Here is a 19,561-nt window from a genome sequence, read left to right as displayed (position 1 = left end):
AGATTTGGGCTCTGATACCAGATAATGCGGGACAGAAATCGAGAAGAGGATTGAAGGAGGTAGAAGAAGAAAACAAAGGGGGAGGGGAGAAATCACATAGAAGAAAGGGGAAGAAGGGGCCGTGAGAAGAAGAATGGAGAAAGGGGGGGTGTGCACACGCACAAACTCACTTTGTTTTCAATTCATTCTTGCATAATTAATTCCCAAAACGTGGCTGAGGACAATCTTAAATAAAGACAAGAAAAATATAAATCCCTAAAATAAAGACTCCTAATTACTTACTAAAACCAGGCTAGCTAAAATAGGAACCCAGTAAAACTCGAATTGGAAATTTCCCTATATGTCTAATAACTACCTTAAAATAAAAGATTACATAATAATTTTCCAAATAAAATAAACTTCCTAAAATCCTACTAGATCCAAACACTCAAACTGGACCCGGTTCAACTGGGTTTGGGTCGGTCCCATGTAGTACACCAGTTGGGTCGGCCCGGTCCAAGATTGTCCTGTATCATAGAAAATAGCCTTCAAAATAGAAGGTTAATGCAGAGATCAATCTGGGCAGTAGTTGAGGAAGCCAAGCACAATCGAGTGGAGGGCAGGAGGTGTCCTTGATATAGTTTGAATATGCATAGTTCTAAAACTCGACGAGATCTCGGAAAACTTGAGAAACTTGAGCTACTCGAGACGAGTTTACATACGAGACACAGAATATGCACTAATTCAAATAACTCGACCAAAATTTTAGCGAGATTTTGGTATTTTGTACCATCTCGCCGAAATTTTGGAAACTACTACATTCCATATTCCATATTATAAAAAAGCACCAACTCGATAGCATACTTCGAAATGTCTAAGTAACTCGACAAAGAAGGGGTTTTTTGTCTACAGAAGAGGGAAAACCTTATTTCTTGTTTTTTTGCCCACATCATCACTCAATACAAGTGGGATACACTGCTGGGGGTTGCCACATCACTATGAAGAGATCGATTGTATTGTTGGGAGTTGGGACATGGAAGACTAGTGAAGTAGGGTGTCTATGACTAATGTAATGTTCAATGTTGAGTGTCTATGTAATATGCATTGTGAACACTTCACGTGGAGGAGTTTATAGTAGTAACTTTAAGTTTTTAATATTTCTTAAATAATTATTCAATATTATATGTCTTCATCCATTATTGCATAATTTACTTGTTTTACTTGCCAATTATTTCTCATATCATTCAAACCATGTGTAGAATAGGCAATATTACATTAGGGTTTGGTCTTTAATGCCAACCAAAAGTGCAAATCCAAAACACCAAATTGGGTGTTTTTTTTTTTTTTTGTCTTTTTTCAATTTGAAGATTTTTAAATATGTTTATTAAGCCTAAAACAAGCTTCCCTTTAAGTTTCGGAGCCAACTATGTCAATTTTCCCACCAAAACATCATTCCGAAACAAAAAAAAAAGAAATGCCTTATCTCGGCGAGATCTGGAGATTTCGAGAATCTTGACCTGGTTGAGATGAGTTTTCAAACTTTGTGAATATGATCTTAGCAGGGTCACAGGTTGCTGAGTTCTGGAGCCATGAGATTGCAGCAGGTTCTGATGGAGAAAGCAGAGCCACAGGAGTGCTTCAGCCTTCTGTTGGTTGTGTGCGCTGTGCAGCAGCAACAGTTATTGAAAGGGATTGGGGATTGGATCTGGTCTTCAAAGAATTCTCCAGCAGCTAATTATTAGTCATAGAGCAGCAGCAAAAAAGGATTGAGTAGGATAGGAGAAGAAAGGTAGAAGAAATAGAATAGGGGGATAAGGAGATTCGGCTCTCTCAGCCCTTCAAGTCATGCTCATACTTGACAAAGGAAACCATATCTTGCAGCAAGTAAATTTACATTCAACTATTCAAATCGTTGGGAGGCTTCTACAGCCTTTACATTATATAGAGGGCTATGCTTGCACCTCAAGTTAAAAGAAAATAGAAACTACTAAACTGAAAATTAGAAACTAAGCTTGGAAATAGAAACTAAGAAAATAGTAACTAATGAAAATTGAGACTACTAAAGGCTTTATAACTCAGCCTTCTAAACAGTCAAAAACAACCAAATTAGAAACTAATATAAATTGGAAACTACCTAATATAAACTGAAATTAGAAATTAAAATTATGGCAGCATTAAGATAGAATCTTCATCCATTTGATGGACCCGCAAGATTTTCTAAAAATCAATCCCAAACAAGGCAAATTTGGCTTTGACACTGTTCACGCGAACAGTGATGTGAATAGTGTTTTAGTCTTCCACTTGGATCTTCTAGAAGGATTTCCATCAAGGCAATATGGGCTGTGACACTGTTCATGTGAACAATAATTCTTGACTCTTCTCTTCTTTGTGCTTCGATCTACATCAACTTCCCCCCTCTTAGAAAAAATTTGACCTCGAATTTTGAGAAGTGTAGGACTGATCTTCATGTTGTGCACATCTGTCTTCAGCCTGTAGCAAAACTCAGGTAGTTCTTTGAAGATACGAATGTAGTCCAGAAGATGTGGAGTTCGTTCTTTAGTGTACTTTTGATGGAATGACAAATTCCATGTGTTCAACTTCAACATCTTCAGACGTATCCATGGCAAGGTTTGAAAACTCGGGTCTCGGTGCCAACTCGGACCCTTGAAAAACCGAGTCGAGTCGAGATCTCGGCGAGATCTTGCCGAGTTGTTGCACTTTTTTTTTTCTCGACTCGAAGCCTCATCTCGGTGGGTTTTAGACCTAGTTTGGGTTTGAAACTTGGTATTCAGCCTATTTTAGGCCATTTAAACACAATGGCACTATCAGATTTTGCAAAAACTAAGTCCAAATAGGAGTTTCAGTTAGTAGGAAAGCAGGACAGACACTTACTTATGCTAGAAACCAGGACAGACACAGGACAAACACATTTATTTATGCCTAATATCATTTAAGTAAATGAATATCATTTACTTAAGATATTATTCATAAATAAGCAAATACCCCCCTATTTGAATCCAATAAAAATAGTTAAAAAATAAAATTCCAAAAGGAAAAATGTCAACCCCCCAGTTCAAGAACAAAAACTGGATTTTCGGCGGTAGGTGCAATTTTCAAACTCTCTAACGCAACTGGATTTTGACAGCATTCGTGTACACCGAATTAAGTTTGACTGGTACATAACTCTTTCAATATAAATAAGATTTTAGCAATCTTGGACTTGTTGGAAAGCTTTCTTTTTGAAAGCTTTCCAACAAGTCCAAGATTGCTAAAATCTGATTTATATTGAAAGAGTTATGTACCGATCAAACTTAATTCGGTGTGCGCGAATGCTGTCAAAATCGCTCTGAATGGAAATAATTTTTTGGACATCAAAACAAATGAATATTTTACCGCACTTTTGGTTTTTAGCAATGGTTTACCATAATAAGATTTATGGAATTTTTAGATTTGAGAAAAACCTCAGCATTAGAAAGTTGAAAATTGCACTTACCACCGAAAATCCAGTTTTTATTCTTGAACTGGGGGGTTGACTTTTTTTCCTTTTGGAATTTTATTTTTTAACTATTTTTTTGGATTCAAATGGGGGGGTATTTTCTTATTTATGAATAATATCTTAAGTAAATGACTTAAATGATATTAGGCATAAATAAGTGTCTGTCTTCTCTGTCTTGATTCCTGGCATAGATAGGTGTCTGTATACCAAGAATTTCCAGCAAGATCTCGAGATCTGGCACTCATGTAAAGGACCTAGATGGGCATTTTCCTATGTCAAACCGAGATCTCGGAGATCTCGCCGAGAAAATGCACTTTTAGAATGCGTATGTGATCTCGACTCGAGATTTTGAAAAACCGAGAAACTCGGCGAGATCTCACGAGTTCTCGAACCTTGATCCATGGGATCATCCACATATGTGTCGGCAACCATTTTTTAGTTCAGACTTGGACTCTTCCTGTACAGGTTCTACATCTGATTCCTTACTAGCTGTCAAGAACTCCGTGTGAGATAATACTAGTAATGGCTTTACAACATGCTTTCCTTTATTTGTATGCTGTTGAAGGTGTTTACCTTCCTCCTTTGCTGATGGCTGAGTGCTGAGATCTGATGAGGGCCAGAAAGCAGAAACTAGCCTTCAAATAGAAGGTTAATGCAGAGATCAACCTGGGCAGCAGTTGGGGAAGCCAAGCACAATTGAGTGGAGGGCAGGAGGTGCCCCTGATATGCTTTGAATATGATCTCAGCAGGGTCACAGGTTGCTGAGTTCTTGAGACTTGAGATTGCAGCAGGTTCTGATAGAGAGAGCAGAGCTGCAGGAGTGCTTCAGCCTTGTGTTGGTTGTGTGCAGCAGCAACAGTACTTGAAAGGGATTGGGGGATTGGATCTGGTCTTCAAAGAATTCTCCAGCAGCTAATTATTAGTCACAGAGCAGCAGCAAAAAAGGATTGAGTAGGATAGGAGAAGAAAGGTAGAAGAAATAGAATAGGGGGATAAGGAGATTCGGCTCTCTCAGCCCTTGGGCAAGTCATGCTCATACTTGACAAAGGAAACCATATCTTGCAGCAAGTAAATTTACATTCAACTATTCAAATCGTTGGGAGGCTTCTACAGCCTTTACATTATATAGAGGGCTATGCTTGCACCTCAAGTTAAAAGAAAATAGAAACTACTAAACTGAAAATTAGAAACTAAGCTTGGAAATAGAAACTAAGAAAATAGTAACTAATGAAAATTGAGACTACTAAAGGCTTTATAACTCAGCCTTCTAGACATGCAAAGACAACCAAATTAGAAACTACCTAATATAAACTGAAAATAGAAACTAAAACTATGGCAGCATTAGGATAGAATCTTCATCCACTTGATGGGCCCGCAAGATCTTCTAAAGATCAATCCCAAACAAGGCAAATTTTGCTTTGACACTGTTCACGTAAATAGTGACGTGAACAGTGTTTTAGTCTTTAACTTGGGTCTTCTAGAAGGATTTCCATCAAGGCAATATGGGCTGAGTCTATGACACTGTTCACGTGAACAGTACCACGTGAACAATAATTCCAGACTCTGCTCTTCTTCGTGCTTCGATCTACATCAGGGGTATTATTGGAAATCAGGAAACATTTAAAGAAAACAACCCAAATCTTCAACCTTACGATACCCAACCAGAGATGTTGTCTTCATTCTCACAACACTCGCATCCGACCTCCAGCATGAACCAAGGCGGAAACCAGGGAATCAAACAAACAACACACTAATATCAGAAACCTCGAATAGAGAATGAGGGTATTGACTACCGAAGGTTCCGTAGGTTCAAATCGATACCAAGAATGTACAACAATCAACACCATCAACGAAAACAGCAAATCGTTGTACTCGAGCAAGAATATGAACCTTTGAAGAACCAATCGACTCTAGAAAATAGCAGATAGATTGATTGATTCAGCAGATTAAACAAGGGGGTGTGATGTGTTCAATCATTCACTGGACGATAGCATCGCCACCAAAGAAGGGTTCCATGAATGAAGCCATTAGCAGCCATCATGAGCAGCAAAGCAACGAGTAGGTAACGACTTATGAACAAGTATGGAATAGGTTTGCAAACCCTCGATCAAATAACTTATCAAATAACTTTTACGCTGGCGGAAGAATACAACCTACGAGAGGGGTTTCAGCAACAGCAAAACTCATAACTCATCGATCAACAAATCAAAACCATAACAGGAAAATAGCAATTTCTTCAACCAGTTTCAGCAGAAAATAAACCCAAACAAGCAGAAAATCATCATAGCAATGTCAATACCATATCGATAGCAGTAGCAATAGCATCGAAGCCCCAACGATAACAAAGAAGCAGTAGCACGATGGAGTAAACCAGAAAATCATGAGCAATAATGGAGAACATAATGCAGGTAAGTAATTTTTTTTTCTTAGCAGTAATCAAACACAGGACACCCTTCTTCTTCTTCTTCATCACTCTGATACCATGTAACAGTATCTGAATGGTAGAATCAGTAAACAAAAGAAAAGAGATGAGATGGGAGAGAAGGGGGTAACAGTATCTGAATGGTAGAATCAGTAAACAAAGGAGAAGATATGAGATGGGAAAAGGGGGTTCTGACTAGAGAACAATACTCGATACTAGCAGTCCTCCCCAAAGCCTTTATTTAGATCTGAAAGAGTACATAGCAACAGATTCCTATTTGTAAGAAGAATCAGAAATAGAAACTAGTTACAACTCAAATAGACTAACTTAGAGTCAACTCCTAAACACACTAGGACTCCAAGACACCAGGTCACGATAGGAGGGAAAACCCCTATATTGTATTACAATAATTAACTGACTTCATTGGAAGGAGACACAGATTAAGCCTACCGATTAAATAAAGTTGGTGTTTGCAGATTTGATCGTCATAGGCCGATTGAGGAATTTGATTCTTGATAACTCCCCATTCTTGACAGGAACTGGGAGGTTATCAATGGTCGCCAGATAGGAATACTGACCTACCACTGCAGCAAAGGAAACTCTCCTCGGGACTTGACCTAGAACCAAATCCTTCTCTGGAATTTCTACCGAAGGAACACCAATCTTTGGACTAATATGAAAGAAATCAGTGATTAAGCGTTTCATTCCCTTGTCAGATCTTCCATGAGAACATGAACCTCCATCGGGATCTTGACCATCCCCCGAGACACCTTGACCGAGCAAAACCCTAGCAGACTCCCTCGCACCAATCTCTCTCCTGACATCTTTTTCCAAAAATTTGGGTAAAGATCCTCCATAATTTCAAGATAGCTATCTTCAGTTTCTTATTTCCGTTATAACTCCATAGATCAACTGAGTTCGCTTACCTAGTTATTTTTTTACCATATTTATTGAAAGTTTTCTTAATGTATTAATTCAGTTTAATTTAAAATTGTATGTGTTCTTTTAAGGTTGTTTATGGTTTGATAACATTGTTTATGCTAATTTTGTAGATCTAATAATGCAAAGTGAAAGCCAAGTTGTGGATAAGGTTTTATCTTCGTATGAAAATGATGAAGAAGAGTATAATTGCTTTGGTGGAGATGAAGAAAACCAAGATTTTGTGGAGGATGAAGGAGAAGATGGAAAGCAAGATGATGAGCAGATAAATGATGCCATCGCTCAAAAGCGAGGGGAAGGTATTGTGGGTCCAGATGAGAATGATGAGCTTTGTCCATTTGTTGGCATGGAATTCGCAACCCAAGATGAGGCACATGTCTTCTATATTCGTTATGCTAGAAAGATGGGATTCAGTACTCGAAAACATTCAACTTCTAAATCCCAACGTACTGGCAAAGTAATAGGCCGTTGTTTCTGTTGTTCCCATCAAGGATACAGTAATTCCAAAACCATCAGAGTTGAAGACAAGAAAAAACCACGCCCAGAATCAAGAACAGGGTGCAAGGCAATGATGTGGATAAGAAGAAAAAAAGGAGATAGATGGGTCGTAAGTCAGATTATAAAAGAGCATAACCATGTTTTGGCATCTCCAAGCACCAGGAACAACCCTCATCCTCACCGAATAATAACTGAAGATCAGGGGGAGGTTGTTCAAAACATGCATTCATGTGGACTTCGAACTAATCTCATGATGAACTTTATGCATCTTGAAACTGGGGGAAGTCACCATGTTGACTTTACTTTAAGAGAGACAAGAAATTTTTTGAGTAAGAGACGGCAAAGAGAGCTTCCAAAGGGAGATATAGAAATCATACTTGATTACTTTGACTGTCAACGAACAAAAAATCCTTTATTCTTCTATTCAATTCAAGTTGATTCAGATGGTCAGATGACAAACTTTTTTTGGGCTGATGCTAGGTCAAGGATGGACTGCCATCTTTTTGGTGATGTGGTTTGTGTTGACCCAACATATGGCACAAGTAGGTACAACATGCCTTTTGTCCCAGTTGTTGGAATTAATCATCATCATCAAACTATGTTATTTGGTGCTGCATTACTTTTTGATGGAACAGAAGAGTCATTTGTGTGGTTGTTGGAAACATTTATGAGGGCCATTGGTGGCCAGCATCCCAAAGTAATATTTACTGACCAAGAATCAGCAATTGGAGGTGCAATAAATCGTGTTTTTCCAGGTACACATCATCGGTTTTGTTTATGGAACATAATGGGAAATGCTGCTAACTACATGCCACGTATATTTAATGCACATAGTGGGTTTGCTCGTGACTTCGAGAATTGCTTGTGTGGTGGTGAGACAGATGAGGAGTTTGAGTCTAAATGGGAAGGGATGCTTTTGAGATATGGCTTAAGGGGAAATATATGGCTCATGAGATTGTATGAAAAGCGAGAGAAGTGGGCATGGATTTATACACGTGATATATTTTGTGCATCCATGTACACCACTCATCATATTGAAAGCATAAATGCTTACTTTGATAGATATCTGAAAAGGAATATGCCTTTAAGTGAATTTTTAAAGCACTATGATAAGGCTGTCATAGCTCGGAGAAAAGTAGAAGATGATGAAGATCTTGAGACCAACCATAAGAAGCCAGTTTTGAGGGTTGGCATGGATATTGAAGAAGAGGCAGCTAAAGTTTATACAAGAACCATTTTTCGGAAGTTTCAAGAGGAGTTAGTTCAAGGTCTTAATTACCGTCATGAAAAAATTGAGGAAAATGGACCAAATTTCACTTATGGCGTGTGGAAAAGGGAACAAGAACAGGCTAGGTGCATTGTCACATTTGATATCTCCCACAGTAATGCCAAGTGTAGCTGCCAGCTGTTTGAACGAGCTGGCTACCTGTGTAGACACATACTGAAGATATTTTTGGTTGCAGATGTTCATAATATTCCTACTCAATACATATTAAAAAGGTGGATGAGAGATGTGAAATCAGAACCTCTAGTGAACGACCAGGGTGAAGAAGTACGATTTGGATGTTATAACCTTATGTCAATTCGATACTCTAATCTTTACTGTGAAGTACTCAACATTGCATCAAAGGCTGCTGTGACTGATGAAGTGTACAGGATTGCAGTGAATGGGCTACATACTGCGTTACAAGAAGTCGAAATTGCATTGCAAAAGGTATCGCTTGGTCCCATAGAGCACTCAAAGGAAATTGAAAGCACACATGAAAACATTGGTCAAGGGCCACAAAATGTTAGGGTTACCTCTTGGATTGGCAACTGGCCTGAGCTAGATAACGTGTGAAGCTTCCCAATGAAAATAGTTTCTTTCTGCTGTCAAGTTCTAGCTTCAGATTAACATTAGGATCCTCTTCTTAGCCTGATTGATGGGCTATGCTACTCTGTATGTGGTGGCCTAGATGTTGAATGGCTAAGTTTGGTGTGATGTTTAGAATGAGGAGTAAGCTCCATTCATGGTGATGGGTTGGTGGCCTCTCCTTGCTATCCTGTAAAAATTTGTAGCCATCTTTGTAGTGTAAATAGTAAGGATCATGATAGTTTTTGTTGGTAAGTAGTTCTTTCTCTGGAGGAATATTTATTCACATTTTCGTTTGCTCAACACAAGTTCCTTGGGGAAAATCTCACAAATTTTAAACCATTCAGCCGTATATCAAAGGGTTGGTTTATGCATTCAGAAGAAAGAGCCTTTTTACATGTTATAGGAGGTCAGTTTGCAAGATGAAATTCGGAACAAAACTTGGGAAGATGGCAGCCAATCTGCGTCATCACTCTTGCATGCAGTCCAGTTTCCTCTTTGTTTTTGATTGAGAATGTAAATCTTCCATGTCTGGAGCTGGAGAAGTTTACGAGGGAAGGTATAGAAGCTAACATACACAGTTTCTGAACATATGGACAAACTTGAGGGTTAGCTGACTGATGGATGATTTGAATTGTTATCTCATCTGTCCTTGTGGCTTGAGGAGCCGGTGATCTGGGTCTCACCGAGAAGGTATCAAGCCAGAAAACCTTCTCCCTTAGAGATATAGCTTTGACATGAAAATTCTTGGAGAATTCCTTGTCAATTGGTTCCAAAATCCAAATGAAGAGTCATGTGGCTCATCAGGTGTAGCATAAAACACAGTTGGACTCTGTGATTTTGTTAATTTCAATGGATTCAGCAACAAATAGGACCAAATGTTTGTTACCAAATGAGCTATTCCTACCATATTTCTCTCTTGTTTCTTTAACTTTATATTCCTAAATTCCTGAATAGAAGTCTTAATGTCACAGGACAACACTCCCAGGGCCAGATAGTATGATTTTTCTTTCTTCTGTATACAGTTCACCAAGCATTTCAAATCTGTCCAATGCCTCTTATGGTTTTAATTTGCAACCCAACAACTTTTCTCCTTGTATTCCTTGGAGTAACCCCTTTACACGCAAACACAAATTGATTAGGATGAACGAGTACTGTCGCCCAACCTGCTTCTTTAGAATTATGGTAGAAATTTCCAGCTGAGAATATGAGGGGATGACTATTGGTTGGCAGGGTAGTGTAAATCACGAAGCAACGATGCTAGAATCTTGGAAATCTCAGACAGATACTATATATCATTATTAACAAAAGATAGGAATAGATCAAGGATAGACCTATTAACATGGATCTCTGTTCATAACAAATGAGCATATCCACTGGTCCGGACATGAGTGGATAACTCATTAAGGGATTTTTGAAATCTTTGCAACAGTGTCTGGGAATAAAGTATAAAACTGTTTCCACTAAATTTGGCATTGACGGCGTGAATTGAAGATGCCACAAAATGAATTGAATCAAGTAGTGGGTTCTACCAGTGCCTTGGTAATCCAAGGATTTTTCAAAACAAATGCAAAGATTGCAATGCCAAGAAAAAGAAAAAGTAGAAATCAAATTAATTTACTCTCCAGATACAGCTATGGTAAAATGTTTACAAACCCTTCATTAACGTCCAATGACGCCTCTTTTGAGATGCACCCATCTTGCCATTGAAGGACTCTAGAGATCTTCAATTTGACTAAGAGCATAGCACTGTTGAAGAGTAACCTCAACAGGTTCTTTTAAGGAAAAGAGCAGGAACCATTTACAATTACACTACTCCTAAAAAACAGATGAAGAGATAAAAGATAAAGATAAATTGCAAATTGTTTGATTGATTTGTGGATCCCTTCTTCATCACCATCATCACTAATATAGTTGTGGTTGGCAATCCCTTGTAGTCATTAAGTGGTTAAGTAACTTCCCATCTCCATTACTTCACATTTGAATTTAAATTTGAACACTTGTAGGTGGTTACGCAACTGCACATAACCTCCTTCACCACCTTCCCACTTCGGTTTTTTTTTCAAATTCAAAGGAACCCATTTCATGGCATACTAGGTAGTTTCACAACTACCCACTTCTTTGAGAGTTGGTTGTAACCACCTTGCTGACCGTTTGTCAGTCGCTGACCGTTTATCTGTCATTGACCGTTTCTGACCGTTTTCGATCTGACTGCTTCTGACCGTTTTCAATCACTGACCGTTTTTTGATCACTTACTAACAAGTCAGTCTTGACATAAATAGATTTCGGTCTATTTGTTTATTGACCGAAATAGACCGAAAATAGGGTGTAAACAATGCCCCCTGCAATCACTATGGACGATGCTATAAAGTCCATATGTGGTTGCATAAGACTCTCGTTTTCGGTCATTGACCATTTTTGACCGTTTTTGGTCATTAATCGTTTTCCGGTCACTTACTAACAAGTCAGTCTTGACATAAATAGATTTCGGTCTATTTGTCTATCGACTGAAATTGGCCGAAAATAGGGTGTAAACAAAAGCAAACCAATATTCCAACTTCTACTGCAAATGAGGCCTCCACCTTAGAGTATAAAGGGTGTCTGGTCACTGTGGAAGGAATCCCAAAACCTTGGATATTTGGGACTGAAGGATCTTTCCAAATATCAATACTCCGACCATCCTCAATCTTTCAACAAATCATTTTTTGTAAGATTGGCAAAATTTTCAAGATGCTATTCCAAGACCAAGAACCTTTCTTGGAGAAGATCGATATGGGTTAAGTAGGGACTTAGGTGAGAATTATTTCACTTTTAAAAGTCGAGCCCATAGATTAAAAGGGTCGGCAAGAAGTTGCCATCCTAATTTAAGTAGGGAGAGCCCTTGTTGTTATATCCGTAACCAATCCTATACTAATTTTAGACTTGTGTGTAGGGGTGGAACTCTTCTATGTTGGTGATCTTTGGGCCATTATTATGAAGCCAACATATAAGATATTCAGGAGGTCGGATGGCAACCCCGTTAAGGAAAAATTCCTTGATAGAATCCGTGGAAGGTTCGTCAATAACTCCAGACTTGTGGACCTCCCTCCATGCATTTGCCAAAGATGTGAAGAAGGCTGTAGGAAATACCCGACATCACCCTTCTCGGATGAATGAAGGTAATTACATTTTATATTTTATAATTCCATTTATACCCTGGGGTAGCTTAGTATGTTAGCCTTACTGGTTATGCCCATTACTAAACCCCTTCCTTTGTATGGACACCCTCGGGGAAACCCCACCCCTTTTTGACCTTCAAAAGCCCCATTTTTGACCTGGCGGCTGATATAGCAGGTAGACGATGCATGAGCTGCCAGTACATCATCCGGCAAGTACGAAAATCTGTCTTTGTGAATGTAAATTTGGCTTGGTTTGATTCTAACCCAGTCTAGGGTTAGTCCTTACTTAAATTAGACCATATGGGACCCAAATGATTTATCTAAACCCTCAAACCATGAACCTATGACCTATTTGGGTTCCACCATATTTCAAACCCATTTTGGACCTTAGACAAGCTCCAATCCAAACACACCTTAACCCACTTAGCTAAACCCAGCCAACACCTACTCTCTCTTCATTTCTCCCATTTCACAACCTTAGAGAGGAAAGAAGACGTGGAAGGCAAGCAAGGATGGAAGAAGGAGGAAGATGGGAGAAGGAGAGAGAAAGGAAGGGTTCCACTTCCAATTGAGCTACTCTTGAGCTCACAACACCCCACCTAGCTGGCTACACTTCATCCCTAGGCTTGGAGCTCGTGGGAAGAGTTAATTGGAGCTCAATCACAGTTTAGAAGACCCATCTCTTGGTTGTTTTAGCTAATTACTTGGTAAACTCTTCAACCTATTTGAATTCCTAGCTAATGCTTGCTTAGAATTGATTGGAATCAATCCAATCTTATACCTAACCTTAGGGTTTTTCATTCTTGATGATATATTTGTCTAATTGGAGGCTTAGGACAGCAATTGATACTTTAGAATCATCCAATCTCCTGCCCTTTGGCTTAGATGCTACGAAACCCCATTGTAGACCTTCATTTTTGGGGTTTTTGATGTAATGGAGCAAGTCCTTGCTTGGTGGATCCTTATTGGTTCAAAACCGCATTAGTTTAGTAACTTCACAGGAGGCCATTGATACGCCCCACATTGACCCTGATGGCCTCTGGGCCATTGGCCTGAGGTAGGCTCGAACTTAGGCCATCTATTGGAATTCTGGCCTAGGCAGACGATACAACAGGCGGATGATGGCATGATCCGCCTAGGCTACAGAGCGTCATCCGCCTAGTTGTAGAGACAATGCATTGTCCCTCAAGTCAACGGATGGATGGACTAGGATCGTACCGTATGATCATACGCGATGTAGAAGGGGTTTCCTATGAGATGGGCCACTTTGGTGCCACAGGAGAGCCCATCAAGCCAAATGTAAAGAAGTCGCCATCTAGGTTAGAGGGCCTAGGGCCCAAAGAATGTCTCTCTTCTTTTAAAAGAGAGAAAACTAGTGACTTTAGAATAGATAAAGCACTTGGTCATTCTCAGAACTCTGGGTGGGTGTGAAATTATAAATTGGGAAGGTATTAGGCACCCAACCTGCCCGACCAGAAGGTCGATCTGCCTGTTATTGCTTGATCCTAAAATAAATCTCTAAAAGGTGCTAAGTATATTCTATGATATGTGCTGTCCTAGGCCAAATTGCTATGTTCTTCTATCTTATCATTTGAAGACAATGAAATAAAGGTAATGACAAATCATAAGCAAGGTCATATAAAAAAGGACTAAAGAGATGATATATCAGAAATGCAACCTATAATTATAAAAGACAAGAATTATAAAATAAAACTATTGTGGCATTGGATAGTGGATTAATTAAAGACCCATTTAGCCCCTCCTGAATGGCTAATGGAAGGACATTGGGTATCCGAGATTGTACACTCACTTCCCAATATGATCCTATATGCTAGATGGTCGCTTATTATCGCTCATGGCCTCAATTTGGAAGGCTATAACTCCTCACACTTGTGCTTTAACTTATTTAGATTGAATAGGCCAAATACAACTAAAAAAGGGGACTCAAAATGAAAACAGAATACAAAGAGATTAAAAAGAAACCCAACTTGTATTGACAAATCGGGAATGTACGGCCTTAGGAGAATCCTAATATTGGATTGACCAATATAGGATGATTTGGATACAGAAAAGAACTCAACTCTTGTTATGATGTTGCTCAATACAAAGACTGACTCCAAATGAAATGACATGCTTAAAAGGGAATGGTTTTAGGAAAGGTGAACCCAATCACTTGGTTGGCCTTCTTGGAAGCCTAAAAAATTGGATGATGACTCGATTGATTTGTTGATGACAGGTTTGATCAAAGCCCATATGCATGATTTTTAGGGATTAGGTATCCCAAGGTCTTATGAGCTTGACTCGGAATGCAATCGATTAAAGAGATATGTCCTAGGATCGATTGATGTATGCCAAATAACTTGGGCCAAAGATCATGATGGATCTAAGCTACTTGTTTTAAGGCAATGAGAAAAATCATTTTTGAAATCAAAGAAAAAAAAAAACGATTTAGAAAACAAAATAAAAAAGAAAAGAAAAGAAAAATCAAAACAATGTTTTTTAATTTTTAAAATGGGCCAGACTGGGCCTAGGCTGAAAAAGACTGGAATTAGGGGGTTAGTCCCTAAAATGAATTTTGGAGCGGGTCTGACTGGGCCTCAACTGGACAAACCTAAACCTGATTGAGGGATTAATCCCTTCCTAATAGATTTTAGAAATGGGCCCGACTAGGCTATAAAAAAAAACAAATGCAAGTCTGATTTAAGGATTGGACCGGACTTTAAGTGGTTATAGCAGAATCGTAAATGGGCCTGGCCTGGGTCAAAGAAAATGACACTTTGTAATTAGGTCCGACCCAAAATATATTACTGTATTGGGCCTGAATCAGCAACATGGGCCAGTAATGGATTGATGTTCTTGGTAAACAATGATGGGCCTGATTGAGTTTCAATCTGAGCAATAATCTGATTAAAAAATTCAATCCCTCAAAAGATCTATGGCATGTCTGAATGGGCCAGACTAGGCCTCAGTTTGGATGAAAGTGATTCTACTTTAAGATTGATTAAAAAACGATTTATAGCACAGGTCAATTAATGGGCCTGATCCGGCCCTAGAAATTGAACAAATCTGATTTCTGGGATTAGGCCTGCCATGGATTGTAGTGGATTTCCTAAATGGGCTTGGCTAGGTCTTTGATGATTCGCAATATATCCCATTAAACTCTGAAATGGGCCTAAGGGCCTGAACAATGAGACTTAAGATTGGTAAGTCCAAAAGATCCTGGAATGGGCTTAAGGCTCAAACAATCGCAATAGATCCAATGTCCTGAGTACTAATCTTAAAGACCAATCCAGATTTAAACCTGTATTCGGATTAATCTCAAAAGAAATCCCTTTTGATTTTAAGATTTAAATTGAATCGAACCAGCATAATAATCAGTTGGCTTATTAAATCACAATCTAAAGAAACTTCATTATGCAAGATAAATGCAACCTTTGGGTTTAACCATGGGATTATCAGCGTCATTGAACAATCAATCAAAGATTGTAATAGGGAACCATACATTTTAGACCTAAAATGGGGTCAAGACATGCCGAAAACATATATTGTAGGTATGCAATCTTAGATTCGAAACATGGAATCAAGACATGTAACAGAAACACAAATTTGGATCTAAAAGACATCAAGGTGTAATAAGAATAGATTACAGAACATATTCAGAGTAACATGAATCATCCTTTTCAAATCTAAGAATTTAGCGAGATGTAATGGACAGAGATCTTGGAGCATATTCATGAATCATCCATTTCAAGTCTAAGGAATTAGGGATTATGGAATTGAAGACACCAGAAGATGGATTCACTACATTAGGAGAGTGGATACCATAATTTCAAGATTCATCAGATTTAAGAGAACAATTCCTATTTCATAAAATTGAAGAAATCCATTGGATTTTAAACAAGCAGAATTTGGTTCATGAAACAAAAGCATTTAGAATCCATTAGGTCTAGAAATAGACTTCAATCCTAATAGAGTGTGATTTAAAATCAGATCTACCAGATTAGAAATAGACAAATTAAAAAAAAAAACCAGATCCATATCCACCAAGAAGATATAAGAAAGTTATATATATATGATCATGTAAAAATGCCTTATTTTACAATAGAATAACCTAGGACCTCTGTATCAAACTTATAGATATTAGGAGGGATTTTCACTTACTCTTACTGTAGACTAAAAATCAAAGTCTTCTACCCTTGAGATAAAAGGTCTTGACCCTTCGATACAAGGTCTTCAACAGCCCAAACCGGAACTTGAAGGTTAAGGAGGGAGAGGTAGTCTTCTTCTCTTCTTCCTTTTCTCCTTCTCTTTCTTTCACTTTTTTTTCTTCCTTCCTCAAACTCACACCTCTCTTCTCACTCTTCAAAATTCATGGGGAGCTAGCTTAGGCCCCCACGAATTTGGGTTTCTTGATATAGGAGAGATTTTCCTTCTCTCTATTTCTAAAATCCTTTCCATTAGCTTCCTAAAACTAGGATTTCTTTGATCTTCCCACATCTTTTATCTAAATAAATATTAGCCCTTGGATTAGTATAGAATCCCATGATCAAATAATTAGCTAAGATGTGATGTAGACCTTCTAATTATGAGGTCAAGCAATTTAGAAGTATCCAATAGTAGGTTACCACTTGGTAGGCCTAGAATATTCACTTTCCAAAATCGAGGAGAAGATGGAAGATGGATCCCACAAGATATGGCCCTTTGAATACTCTCTTGTGATCTTATCCTTGTTTCCAAATTTAACTCATAGCAAATAATCCTTCAAAATTTTCAGCAATTCTTTCCAATTTGAATTTATGGTCTATTCAACTCAATCTTGACTAAACACATGATTAAATCTTTAGCTCTACACCTCATCATATCTCAATCTCACAAAAATCAAGTGCTAAAATATCTCCAGTAAGCTCTCTCCAAAATAAGTTGAGCTCTAACCTGAGCCCCACACATGCTTAGATTACAATATTAACTATACATAATTAGCTATATTTTAATTTAAGCTCTAAATTCATAGTAAGCCCCTACACGAAAATTTGGCCATACAAGCTGGCTAGGTAACACACATGCATACATATATGTATATATATACATTCATATATATTTATATTCACATGTATAAATATTAATTTATAAAACAAACAAGTTTGTAGCTAAAACAAATTACCCAAATACCCTTATAAAAAAAATAATTTTAGGGATATTACACATACTCCTCGTAGTGAAGATTTTGCTGGTAGCCCCTATTTGCTGCAGGTATTCCTCTCTTTGTGATTTTCCTTCTTCTCTCTACCATGCGTTTGGAATTACCCTTACTTCCATATGTATGGCAGGTTTGGCGTTGTGAGAGATTGCAATTTACGAAGCCGATGAGAGGAGATTTTAAGATCAAACATTATCATCTCCGCTCAGTAGTAATGGAGTATCATCATTGGGACTCTTGGGAGCGCGCTCTATCCCACATTTCTTCTGGTGATATCCGTTGGCGATTTTCAAGGTGGATTGTTGATGCCCCAGTGTTGAATTCTTCTGGGTGTAACTATGTGTACTTAATGGGGCTTGGCCACACCTCTTTCTATATACCCAATCGATTGCATTGACAATTCGGACTGACTCAAGATGTTCTTGAAGACTTGGTAAACTTCCATCCTCCGGACAATTGGACAAGGAATTGATGGGAAGGGTTGCGAGTCTATGGTGATCCAAAATAATGTTGAAAACCGTGAGAGTTATTGATGATGGTGGGATGACTACAGAATGTGAGGACTAGGTGAAGACTCAAGGAAAGAAGAAAGAGAAGACTGAAAGGAGGCGGTTGACATGGGAGCAGAAGGAAACTTCAAGTTCTTTGAGTTCCAAACGTTCTAGAGAAGTGGGAGAAGACGACAATGAAGACATAGTCGATCCGATGATTTTGAAGGCTAGGATTGCAAAGTTATAGAAGAAAGTGGAAGACTTGAGTTATTAGGATGTTCTGATTGCCAAGAGTAGTACTTTACCCTCTTTTTGTGCATAGGTATTTGTTTCTTCTCCCCCTTGTTTTTTGAACATTGATGTTGATAAACTCAGGTTGACATTGAGACGGGGGGGGTGAATCAGGGTCACCAAAAACTTTATTCCAATCTTTAACAGATGCCACACTAGTGATGCTTTTCTCAAGTATAATTCAAGATTGGCCGGGGCAGTCCCGTAATTACCAATCACACACAGACACGTCCACCACACACCACAACGTGGTTGGGTCTACCAGACAGTGTCACTCAATTCTGCACACACATACTTCAAATATATGTTGAAAAATAAGTGCAAGATAGAACACCAGATATACGTGGTTCGGCTAGAGTTCCTACGTCCACGGAGGAATACCCGTATAGGGTTTCGTATTTCCTCAATACACTACTCAAATTTTAATGGCTACAACCACCCAGGAACTCCCAATCCCTGCTTCAGTTTGTGCAACCACACAAACAAGGGCAACTACCCCAATCTCTGTGCAAGCCCCCACTTGATAGAGTTACAATAATTAATTGTAAATAACATAACTAAATCCCCCAATACAATGGCCAATATTGGCTCACAATCAAACTAGGTTTTTTTCAACTAAACATGCAACCTAGAAACTCACAATGAGGATTTACAATCGAAGATTACCTCTTGTAGAGTAATCCAACAATCATGAAGCCTTTGACGCATAGAAATCGAGTCTATGTACGCTCCATTGCTCAAACCATCTTCAATACGGAGTCATCGAGCATAAACCAGTGATATCGTTGATTTTCTGTGCTCAAACGATGCTGCAACTCCTTCCAATGGATTCATCTTAAAAAATTACCCAATTTCAAAAAAAAAATTCGTCCCATTTGGACTTTGGATGACCAAGATATGGCTTTCCAAAGTAGGATGCTCCAAAACTGGTAACCAATGGCAGAATCGTAAATAACTAGATTCTTCGTGACAAAACCATGTGTAACGAGGACACATGTCAGAGAAATTCACAATGCTATATCCGTTAGAAATATGATGTGATGTCATGCTGATGTCACACTCCACTACCAAATCCCTTATTTCCTTTCTCTCTTCTTTCTTTTTTAAAAAGAATTTTGCATCAATCCGCGACGTCCAAGAGGAATCTTGTACTAGCTGTTGATCCGACGCTCATGGAGATTCTGTAACTTTAACAAATTAATGAGAAACGTCTGTCTACAGAATGGTTGTTAAACTT

General features: G+C 38.5%; 1 protein-coding gene across 1 annotated transcript; it reads left to right on the top strand.

Annotated features, from left to right (window-relative positions):
* The first annotated feature begins 5,865 nt into the window (after window positions 1–5,865).
* Window positions 5,866–9,174, top strand: LOC122665433 (protein FAR1-RELATED SEQUENCE 5-like). Its single transcript, XM_043861583.1, has 3 exons — window positions 5,866–5,883; window positions 6,434–6,443; window positions 6,908–9,174. The coding sequence occupies exons 1-3, from the start codon at window positions 5,866–5,868 to the stop codon at window positions 9,172–9,174; spliced, it is 2,295 nt and encodes a 764-aa protein (XP_043717518.1).
* Window positions 9,175–19,561: the final 10,387 nt, after the last annotated feature.

Source organism: Telopea speciosissima, chromosome 6, assembly GCF_018873765.1.
Source record: "Telopea speciosissima isolate NSW1024214 ecotype Mountain lineage chromosome 6, Tspe_v1, whole genome shotgun sequence".
NCBI classification, from domain to species: domain Eukaryota; kingdom Viridiplantae; phylum Streptophyta; class Magnoliopsida; order Proteales; family Proteaceae; genus Telopea; species Telopea speciosissima.
The sequence above is the reverse complement of the archived record's forward strand: the minus strand, read 5'-3'. Positions and strand labels throughout refer to the sequence as shown.